Source organism: Giraffa tippelskirchi, chromosome 7, assembly GCF_054371585.1.
Source record: "Giraffa tippelskirchi isolate mGirTip1 chromosome 7, T2T-mGirTip1v1.2.pri, whole genome shotgun sequence".
NCBI lineage: Eukaryota > Metazoa > Chordata > Mammalia > Artiodactyla > Giraffidae > Giraffa > Giraffa tippelskirchi.
This window is the reverse complement of record NC_137281.1, coordinates 139348232-139359380: the sequence shown is the minus strand read 5'-3', so window position 1 is coordinate 139359380 and position 11149 is coordinate 139348232. Positions and strand designations below refer to the sequence as shown.

Sequence of the window (11149 nt, the reverse complement as noted above, 5' to 3'; positions counted from 1 at the left end):
CATATAATAAGAATGTCTTAATTTCGTAAGGCATTTCCTGTTTTCCAAAGTGGTTGTGCAGGGGCCATGATGTATGAAGGATCTAGTTGTTCCACATAGTCACCCACGGTTGGTGTGGTCTGGTACTGCCTTTTGAAGGACTCTGTTACCAGGTAATATTAGTCAGTCTTAGTTGTGACTTTCTTCCTAAAGAGCCAATTTGTTTCAGATAATCACTCTCAACAAAGCATTTCCTATAATGAGACAGTCAACTACAAATTAGAAACTTTTAGTTTACATATATTCATATCTTAAAAATGACCCTGATATTAATCTTCTCTTGGTTGCTCCCTATTTCATCTCTGATTGTAGAAGTGGGAAAGAAATCCCTTTCATCTTTGGAACAGCAAGGAAAGAAGGGAAGAATCTCCTGGGCTGTGGGCCAAGGGGGCTAGGTAGAGGGTTTTCCCCTATAGCATTGTCCAATAGAAATATAAAATGGCCACATATATAATTTCATGAAACACTATTTAGTAGCCAATTAAAAAGTAAAAAGAAACACATGAAATTTATTTCTAAATTTTAACCCAATATAGCTAAAATATTATAATTTAAACATACAATCAATATAATAATTATTGAGGTATTTTACATTCTTTTTCATACTAAGGCCTAAAAATCAATTGTATATTTTACACTTTTTTACACTTTATCACAGTACAGATGCTAAATTTCCAAGGGTTGAAGTGAAAAAACATAACCTTACCCAAACAGTATTTATGTTTAATGAAGAAGAATTCTACACTGCTTCAGTTTTTTTAATTAAAATGAAAAGAAATTTAAAAGTCAGTTTCTCAGTTGCATTAGCCACATTTCAAGTGCTCAGTAGAGCCATACATACCCATTTGCTACCGTATTGGACCATGTAGTTCTAGAGCATTGTCTGTGGGACAGGAAATGGCAGATAGAGGGGAGACATATTTGTTATTGCAACTCATGTCACTGGTAGAAAATACCAGTACTACATATATTTTTAGCTGTATGATTTTGAGCAAGTAACTTAATTGTCCAAGCTTTACTTTCACCATCTGTCTGTAAAACAGGAAAGTAATCATACCCCTCAGATTACTGTGAAGACTGAGAATCTATGCAAAGCACATGGTAGAATGACTGGCAAAGTTTTGAAAATAGGTAAGTGGTGGCTTTGAAAAATCCAAACAGGGACTTCCCTGGTGGTCCAGTGGTTAAAAAATCTGCCTTGCAATGCAGAGAATGTGAGTTTGATTCCTGGTGGGGGAAATAAGGTCCTACTCATGGCTACTGAGCCCACGTGACACAACTAGAGGGGCCACGTGCTGCAACCAAGACCCGATACAGCCAAATAAGTAAAGGTTTTGTTTTAAATCCAAACGATTCTTTGGATGGGGACTGTCTGTATTTCCTTTATTTTTAAAAGTTAGAGAATTAAAAAAACTTGTTTGAAAATGCATTCATTGATTCCATAAGTACTGCCTCTTAGGCCAGGTGCTCACTGAAACACAAAGATGGAAATAATATGATCCTGGCTTTGGGGACCCTCAGGCACCCCATGTTAGAAACAGCACAGTGGTGGGCTAATGTCCAAATGAGAGAAGTAAAACCAAAGAGAATAACATATTTATTCAACAATCCCACAGAAAAGAAGCCCTACAGATAAAAATTGAGTTTATGAATTATATAGTTCTCTACTTACTTTAAAATCAATATCCACAATTACAATCATTAAGATTTAAGAAAGATTGACATGGATTAAATGCTTAATGATTAGTAGTAGCCTTTATTTCTGCCACATGAAAGATGCTGTTTTGTTTTCCTTTCCTTCAATTGTTATTTCTTGAGCTGTGCTTGCTTTTAATTTAGTAGTTTACATTTATCTGGTAAAGAAAAAAGATGGAGCTAGTTCAGTTAATTCGAAAGTCTGAAATACAGAATCTTTTAAAGCTATTACTGTTAAGTGTAAAACTTAAAATAACTAAATATGAGTAAAATAAGTGATTAAAATAAGTAAAATTACATTTATAATACAGTATTTCTTCTTAATATAACAATAAACATCCTTTGGACAGGTAAGTTATCATTTTTTAAATCTAGAAGTTGATGCAATGTTAAAGGAATTTCTTAAAATTTTTGTTGTTAAAAATTACTTCTGCCACATAGTTACCTAGTAAATCAAGAAGTCAAGATTAAAATTATGGACTTTTATTCTTTAGGGCTTGTAGACATTGTCATTGAATTATTTGCAAGTTCTTGATCTGTGCTAAACTGAGTCCTGAAATAAGTCAAATGTATGTGAGATTTACACACACATAGTTTATGCTTATTGTAAATAAGGGGCCTAGTAACTTTCACATGATTTCAGTTGTAATAATATCAGTATGAAGTCTTTATTAGTGGCAAACTTTTTTCGCCATATAAAAAAAATCTACCTTTTCCCATATATGAGTAATTCACAATTTAAATATTTGGGAGCCACTTTTGAAATTTCCAAAGTCAAGATCTAAATATGTTATATATACCATTATTTTTGTCCTTCTTTGCATTTGTAGCTCTCTCTTAATGAGACCACAGTATTTAAAATTTCTTGTTATAGAATATATCAGTCAAAGGATGAAATTGCTGCAGTATACTGGGTTCACTTTTAAAAGGAATTTCTCCCTCTAAAGGCTATAATATATTGAGAAATAGCCATGCTGGGAACTCTTCCTAGGTGGGTGTAGGAAGCAGCATGTCATCCTGAGCGCCATCCCTTCGCTGTCCAGCACCATAGAACACTATTAAGAATATACTTAATGGAGGAAAAAAAGTGACAAAAGAACAACACAGACTGAGGAGTGTATGTGGAGGCCAGGGGATTAATGTGTGTGAACATCTGACATTTTTTGGCCACATTTGTTTTTCTCTGGTGCGTTATCTTTTTCTCTGGTGTACATCTGGGTGGGGCCCTGTTAATAAACTGAGTGCTCAAATGCTAAACTGACTTTGGTTGGCGGAGTGACAGAAAGGTGGGAAAAAGGGTAGGCACCTCAATGCCTTCATCAGAACCCTAATAAGATGGGCATGTGCTTCTTGCTGGAGTCACCTCTGCTTCACCAACTGGCTATTTAATTGTGTGAATTTAGCCTTAAATGTATGTGTGTGCATATATGCACAGTCTCTCTCTCTCACACACACAGCATTAGTTATATTAGGAGAGGCAAATGAGAGAAGTTTCATTCACAAATAGCTCACTGTAAAGCGTGTCTCAGAGAAACTTAGTACACTGTTGGCCACCACACACAGCTGGGCAAGTTATTCGTTGCGCAGAGACTACCTTGTGAATGGGGCCCCTCAGCTCTGTGCAGTGTACAATCTGTGCAGTTGCACATGGCAGCCCTCTAGGGACTCTATAGGTATTTGTATAATTTTTGGTGTGAAAGTAAGAGGCTTTGGCTGTGTTGGCTAATCTGAGAAAGCAGGTTGGGAAAGAGTATGATAAGGGAGCAGAGAGGAAGAGTAGCAATGAGAATGAAAGGAATCATTGTTAAGAGCAGCAGCAAGTAATTCTCTTCCAGTGCCTCACCTGAAGCGCCCTCTCGCCCTGCTGATGTTACACTTTGACCCCTGGTGGATTCTAGAGCAGAAACCACAACAAAACCCTCAACATTCCGTTCCACCTCTATTGTTACTATAATAGAAGTAATATGATTCACTGTTCAAAGATTCAGTTTACTGACAACTTTTTGTGAAAGTGTCATGTCTGTCATTTACATCTATAGAGACTTATAACTGCAAAAATTACCTTTAAGTTGCCTTATATGTTTTTTCCATTGGCCTTTTCTTTTCCTGTTTTACTTTCCTTTCCTCACATCCATTCCCCTGAGAAAGGGAGGACAGATGAGGCACGAGACTGAGGAATTTAGAGAGGATTTGGCAGGAGAGGAGAGAGCCAGAAAATAGTCCAGCAAAGTGGAAGTGAGATTATTAGAGAGAGAGGAAGTGAGAAAGAAAGAAAAAGGCCAAAAACCGGAGAGAAGAAAGTCACAGAAAGAGAGAGAACTTGAGTCTTAAATTCAAATGATTTTCTAACCTCATCAAAAATGTCTCTATTCTTTCCAGTGGAGCCCATAGTTAAATTTCAGTTTCCCTTTTAGGATTCTCCCATTACTCCTTAGGATTCCAAGGGTTTGATTTGCCATAATTAAGAAAATGGAAAAGATAGATGGGTGGGGGAGGGGAGGACATTCCCAGTATTTCATAAATGATTACCCTCTCTCTTCTTTTCTTGAATCTCTGTCCTTTGTCTTATTTCTTTCCATCTTAGAAAAATGCCAGGGGATCATAGATAAGCCTACTGTTTGGGGTCATTGTAAAGAAAATCAGCAAAATTAAAGAAAACAAAGCTTAGAAAGGTAAGAAATGGAAAGTCAAGAAAGGAGAGAGATGGACCCAGATCCAAAGAGATGGGTTTAGCCTGGGCCCTACACCTTGTAGACTTTTCATAACAACAGTACATTTGAAGTGCTGCTTTACCCGAAACCCTACTCAAAAAGGAGGAAAAGTGTAATTCTTCCAAATTGCTCAGAGGTTAGAGAGAATTGGAGACTGCTGTCCCCAACTAGCCTTGCCCAAGAGTTGTTGAATGTGAATCTGATTAAGTTAATAGAAACAGTGATTTGATTTACTGCTGTGGAAGCAGTAATTATTCTGGCTTCTGCCTAAAATAGAAATCAGATTTATAAACTTATTTTCAGTCTACATCCAGTCTAAATTCAATAGGACAAGTTTACTAATCTTTGCTTCCTTGGGGTGAAGAGTGTTAAGTGTGAGTAAGGGAGTGTGAAAGGGGAAAAAAGTGATTCAGAGGAGTGTGGAAAGGGGGAAAGAAATGCTAATCAGAGGGAAAATTGAAAAACTGTACAAGCCTAAGTAATGAAAAGTGAGAGGATAAAGGAAAGGAAAGTGGAAAGAACGAGAAAGTACAGGAAAGAAAACAAACAGGGAAAATAATTAATCCTTGGTGAAAACTACATGCCAAATTTGTATATTGTACCAGCTTCATGATTTAACAAGCTCAGAGTGGAATTTTGCTGCGTGTTTGCTGTATCCTTCCTCAGCTCCTCATTTCCAGAGCCCCATTTCCAGCTGCCTGCTAAAATTTACGTAGATGGGCCACCAGGACCACAAGCATGAGCTAATAAACCATAGTAGCAGAAAGGGCCTTGAGACAGCCAGTCATGCCTTCATTCCCCCACCCATATGCACACACATTTGATAGCTGAGGAAACTGAGACCAGAGAGATTAAATGACACGTTTGCGAAACAGGACAAACAGAAGCAAAATCTAGGACTTTCAAGCCCAAGTTCAGTGTTTCATAGCTTATTTCTTCAGCTTTCCCTTCCAAGTTTTCTTCCTTTTCCCAGTTTGTTTCATGGACTCAGTACCTCCTAGTCATGCTGCCTCACAAACTCTACTTTTTTTTTTTTCCCTGTTTTCACAAGTAGTTACGTGTTAAAGCTTGTTGGCTGTGTGTTCAGGTCTTTTTTTCATCTCACTGCTTCTTACCTGGTCAAGACTTGGGTGCCTTTCACCCAGACTATTATAATGACGTTCTGCCTCTAACCTCTTTCAGCTTCTCTTAGGGACTGCAGTCAGAGTAATCTACCTAAAATGTAATATTAAGTTTGTCATTTCCCTGGCTTTTCAGTGACTCCTCCTTATCTACCAAGCAGCACTATCCAAACTCCTTAGTGTGGATTAAGAACCCCCCCAGGCTGGCTCTCACTACTGGCCTTGCTCTCACTGCTCCTAAACTGAACATGCCCAGCACTGTCCCAGCCCTGTGATTTTGTCCATCCTGTTGCTTATATCCAGGATATTCTTGTTTCCCCTTTCCTAACACAGAGATTGTTATCTTCACAGACTCCTTCAGAATTTTCTCTTTTGAGCAAAAAGTAGGTTCTCTACTTTTCTCTTAGAGGGCCTGTAACGTTCCGACTTACAGTATTTGTGCACATGTCTTGAGGCCAGGTATATGTCCTGTTATTTATTTTGAATCTCTCCCAGAGTCTGTCTCAGTGCCTCATATATAATATATGGGCATTGAATGTTTGTTCAGTTGAACAAAATTGAGTTTGTGCCAGGAGGCAGGTCAATCAGTCACATATAAGATGAAAATGAAAGTATCAATGTCCTATATTAATTTTAAATTTCCATGGCTTCAATAAGGAGTACTTCAGAATGTATGAAGAATGTACTAATTATATGCTCAGCTACTAATTATGTATTAAGTGATAAGGCTTTTGCTAGATTTAATATTGCCTTTAGAAAATAAGAGGAAAATATTTGCCTGTAGTAGCATATCTCGGGAATTTTTACAGATTTGATTTCTTTTTGAAATAAAATTTGGGATAGAAATTGATAGATGAAAATTCTATATACTGTGAGGGAAATTTTATATTTTTCTTATAAACTATAATAGCATTTGTTTTCAGGTTCAGTTCTATAGATTGGAATATAGGTAAAAAACACATTATAGTGAAGTTCCTCTGGTACTTTTGGACACTAAAGTCCAGTAAGAAGGCCCAAAGATGAATCCCATTTGTATAAATAGCTTTTCTATAATCATTGGCTTTATAAAAAAAACCTTTATTGAGCTAACATTTACTTATTTAACATTATATAAATTTCATGTGTACAATTTTATATATTTCTGCACGTGCTCCCCACCAAAATTACAGGTTGATCCCCTTTCCCATTTAGTTCTCCCCATCAATCATTTGCTTTTCTTTTTTTTTTTTTGTAGGACTCTTGCAAGTGTGACTAAAAAACGCCTTCAGGTGTTTCTGGTATTTTTTTTCCCCCTCCTTTTAAGTTCAGTGAAATGTGATTTTGTGTTCCTTCCATGATGTTCTTTTCTGTGCATGACTGGAGCAGAAGTCTCTTCTACTCCCCAGAGGTTAGACACTCAGAAGTAGGTCAGCAGCAAGCAAGGGAAGACCTCTCCACTGGTGTTTACATGACAGCCTTTACTTCAAACAGTTGTTACCAGTTAATGATCCTGAGATGTGGAAATATGTAAAGAAAAAGCTGCCGGAAGAAAACATTAAATTCTATCACCTGACAGCAAAGCAGAAGCCAGAGACACAAGCAGGAAGAAAAGAGGGGCTAGCCGATTTTAGATTTACCAAGAAATTGAGTTACGATCACTTTCCTTCCAAATCAGCAGGAGTAACAGGCCATATCATGTTTGGTTCTGCTTGCAGAGCTAGCTTGGGAGTGGTTCCTGCCCTGTGAGTTAGAGATCGTGGGAACTAGGTAAGTCTATCAGCACAGAAAAAAGCAAAGTGGTGCCTACTGCTTGAAAGATAGCATGAATGTAGTCTTTGAGGCAGTTTCTGTGGGACAGACTCTCAGAAGAAAGCAAAGACAGGAAAGGGAATGCCTCAAAATGTCTGGCTCCATTCCTTTGCTCTTAGCTACTCTGTTCTAGGGCCCTGAGGTGACTGCTTGATACCAGGGATCACAAAGAAATATGGTGGAATTTGGTCCATACCTGAAGTGTTTGAATCAGTTCTACTGCTCCTGTAAAAAGAAATAGCACATTTCAAAGTTTTGCCAGTATGACTGCAAATATTTAGAAACGAATGACTAGGTATGAGAAAACAACCATTCTCTAAGTACTTAGTAGGTAGTAATGACATATATTTAGTAAGCCAAGGGTGCATATGTGCGTGCTAAGTTGTTTCAGTCATGTCCAACTCTATGCGACCCTATGAACTGTAGCTCACCAGGCTCCTCTGTCCGTAGGATTTTGCAGGTAAGAGTACTGGAGAGGGTTGTCATGCCCTCCTCCAGGGGATCTTCCCAACTCGAGGACTGACCCATGATTCTTTTATCTCCTGCAATGGTAGGTGGGTTCTTTACCACTAGTGACATGTGGGAAGCCCAAGCCGAGGGTATTATCCATTATAATACATCTTAGAGTAAAATCACCTACATTTATGTAACATGCACGCTGTCCAACCTATAAAAGCCATAAAAGTGAGTTGTATATAATTACATATAATCTATTTTTATTGTGGCTATCACTTGTCACTCAATGAGGCTGTAAGGATCCCTATCATGCTACATCTCCAGCCCCTAAAAACTCATTTGAGGTTGAGACTGAAAGAAGCTAACTGCTGCTGTTCAGGGGTTTCTGTAGACGGAGTCAGTTGCATTGGGAATATATGCTCTTGTAGACACGTAGGGTATATTCTGAAATGGATGGGTGCCAGGGTTTGCAGTTGCCCACCTCTACTAGCTCTTCATCACAATCTTGGTGCCCTTGATGGGAATCTTCTAGGTGAATTACCTTCTCAATCATTCATCCAAGTTATTACAATATCTTACAGCTTAGTGGATATAAAGTAGGAGACTAGCTGTCAGTTTTTTGGACTATTTTACTTTCAGAGATATCTTTGGATAAAGTTTGTTTTCTGCATGCCTGATACCTTTTTAAAATTTTTTAATCTTTTGACCATGCTACACGGACTGCGGGATCTTAGTTCCCAGACCAGGTATCCAACCTCCTGTATTGGCAGCGTGGAGTCTTAACCACTGGACCGCTTGGCAAAACCCTGTATGTCTGACTTTTAAAATCAATATCAATAATTAAAATACTTATTTTCTTAACCTACTGAATGCTAAAATATGAACTTAAGTCAGTTAATTTTCACCAAATCTTTGTTTCTTGGCTATATTGCAATAGCTATTTTGGAAGTTTTGCTGTTTGAGTAAGAGGTTTTGGGAAGAATAATTATCCTTATATAATATCTTCTCAGATAAATGTACAAAGAAATAATTCTGATCCATTTAGAGGATCTGGAAAATTCATGCAGTTCAAATTCTTTAGTGAATCTTTCAAATGTAAAGGTTAAATTAGTAATTTTCTGAGAAGTTTGCAAACAAATACTCATAACCTTTACCAAATGGGTCTGGTGATTTAAATAAGGTTGAGTTTAATGATAAAAATTTTCAATAGACTGAGAGATATCAAATAAGTGTACTTTAAAAGAGTAGGTGCAAATTAAAATTAAGCCTGCCATTATCCTCTTTAAAACAAAGGGAAGAGTCACAGTAACACTATTGCCAAGGTATGAAAGGAATATAAATGCTCTATAAAGTAAATCCTTCATTTCTAAAGTACCCAAAGTGACATTATAGAAGTTTCCATAGTCTTTCACTCATCCAGATTTAAATTGTTCAATTTATATTTTAAAGGCCAATGAATTCGAGGGCAAAATGTTCAACAAGGTAATTGTTTAATTTTTTTTTTCATTGTTTCAAAGTACACGGTTAGAAAGGTGTCACCGAAATCTATGGTCTTGGAGAAGAAAAATATACACTAGAATTCATTTATCACTCTCACAGTATCCTGACTTAATCCTACAAATATCCTAGGACTAAGTATCAGTGAATCCCATTCTGTTCTTTGATTTTATTATGTCTTTCAAGTATAATGAACATTCTCAAATTGGGCTCTAGCTAGTAATTATGTTCCTGATGTAAATAAGCAATAAAATATAATCTATGCTTGATTAAATTGGGCTTAAGAGGATTAGTTAGAACCAAAATTCATTTTTTGCTTTGTTTTCTTAATCTATTTCTTTGTTTCTTTACAGTAGCGTCAGCAGATAAATGATACAGGAAGCTGAGAGACTGAAGGGCAGAGCCTGGAAGATTTTGAGATTTGCTAACTAAGATCCTGTATAATCTTTAAAATTCTAAGATTTTTGCTATTTATATAGGCATTCATTTTCTCATTTCTAATACCAACCATAACAGTGAGAGTAACAAAACTTCACACTTGCAGATCACTTCAACCTAGAAACAAGTTATCCTTACAATTTTTAACATTTTCAAAAAACTGCTACGAGCAGTCTAATGCTCAGAGAATTTTTAGGGTACTGAGGCTTTTCTGTATGTAACAGTGGATACATGTCAGTGTGCATATGTCAAAACCCATAAAACTGTACAAGATAGAGAGTGAACCTTAAACTAGGGACTATAGTTAATAATAATACATCAATTTTGTTCATTGACTGTTAACAAAGGCACCACACTAATGCAAGGGTTAATAATAGGGGAGACTGGGAATGAGGGAGGGTAAGGGGGTGGCAGTGGTGTGGGCGTAGGGTTGTATGTACTATGTGCTCAATTATTCTGTAAATCTAAAACTATACTTCAAAAATGTTTATTAATTATTTTTTAAAGAATTTTTTAAGGCACTAAAAGTTAATCCAGTGCTTCAGGGCATCCATTATTTGCAAAAGGGTGAGGAAAGAAGAAGTTGAAATGATTTAAACAGTTAACCTTGTTAGATTTTGAATTGTGTGTTTCTGAAAGCTTAGACAAGGGCAGGACAGAATTTGAGACATTGAATGAAATAAAGCAGAGGAAGGTGTCAGAATGATCAGACCTGATTAATTACTGTTTAGGAAAAATTGCTAGACTGGATGGATTTTTATCTCACTAGTTTTTTAGAAATCTTATGCTTTTCTACAAAAGTCACACTCATACATAGCAAAAAGTACATTTCCTATTGAGTGGCACCTGCTTCTATACCTTTGTCTCTTACATTCTTTGACTTTCTCTCACTCCTTCTGACTGATGATTGCTTTTTAAAATTTTTATTTATTTTTAATTGAAGGATAATTGCTTTACAATAGTCTTGGATTTTGCCATACATCAACATGAATCAGCCATAGGTATACATATGTTTCCTTTCTCTTAAAACTCTCTCCCATCTTCCACCCCTCTAGGTTGTCAAACCAGAGCCCTGGTTTGAATTCCCTGAGTCATATAGCAAATTCCCACTGGCTATCTATTTTATATATGGTAGTGTATATGCTTCCATGCAAGTGGAATCTTTACCATTTGAGCTACCAGGGAAGCCAAGAAAATTGAAATCATATCAAGATTTTTTTTTTTGGATCACATTGCTATGAGCTTAGAAATTACAAAAAAAAAAAAAAACTGCAAAAAAATGCAAATATGTGGAAACTGAACAATAGGCTACTAAACAAATAATGGATTACTGAAGAAATCAGAGGAAATTTTTTAAATGCCTAGAGATAAATAAGAACAAAAATATGATGACCCAAAAAGTAT

At 36.6% G+C, this 11149-nt stretch overlaps 1 protein-coding gene across 50 annotated transcripts in view; it reads right to left on the bottom strand.

Moving 5' to 3' along the window:
- Positions 1-1775: 1775 nt before the first annotated feature.
- GARIN2 (golgi associated RAB2 interactor family member 2) overlaps positions 1776-11149 on the bottom strand; it is a 29789-nt gene continuing 20415 nt past the window's right edge. For 6 of the 50 annotated variants that reach the window (XM_081513400.1, XM_081513390.1, XM_081513401.1 and 3 more), the window contains 4 exons: positions 7551-7579; positions 4264-4348; positions 3797-3904; positions 1776-1892 (listed from right to left, as the gene is read on the bottom strand). In XM_081513400.1, the coding sequence (XP_081369526.1) occupies positions 3799-3904; positions 4264-4348; positions 7551-7579 (220 nt within the window). In that variant the 3' untranslated portion in view covers positions 1776-1892; positions 3797-3798. Of the gene's footprint in view, positions 1893-3796; positions 3905-4263; positions 4920-5560; positions 5661-6778; positions 7085-7182; positions 7309-7550; positions 7580-11149 lie in introns of those variants that run through there. The other 44 variants (XR_014060346.1, XR_014060379.1, XR_014060344.1 and 41 more) reach the window with 30 other exon arrangements.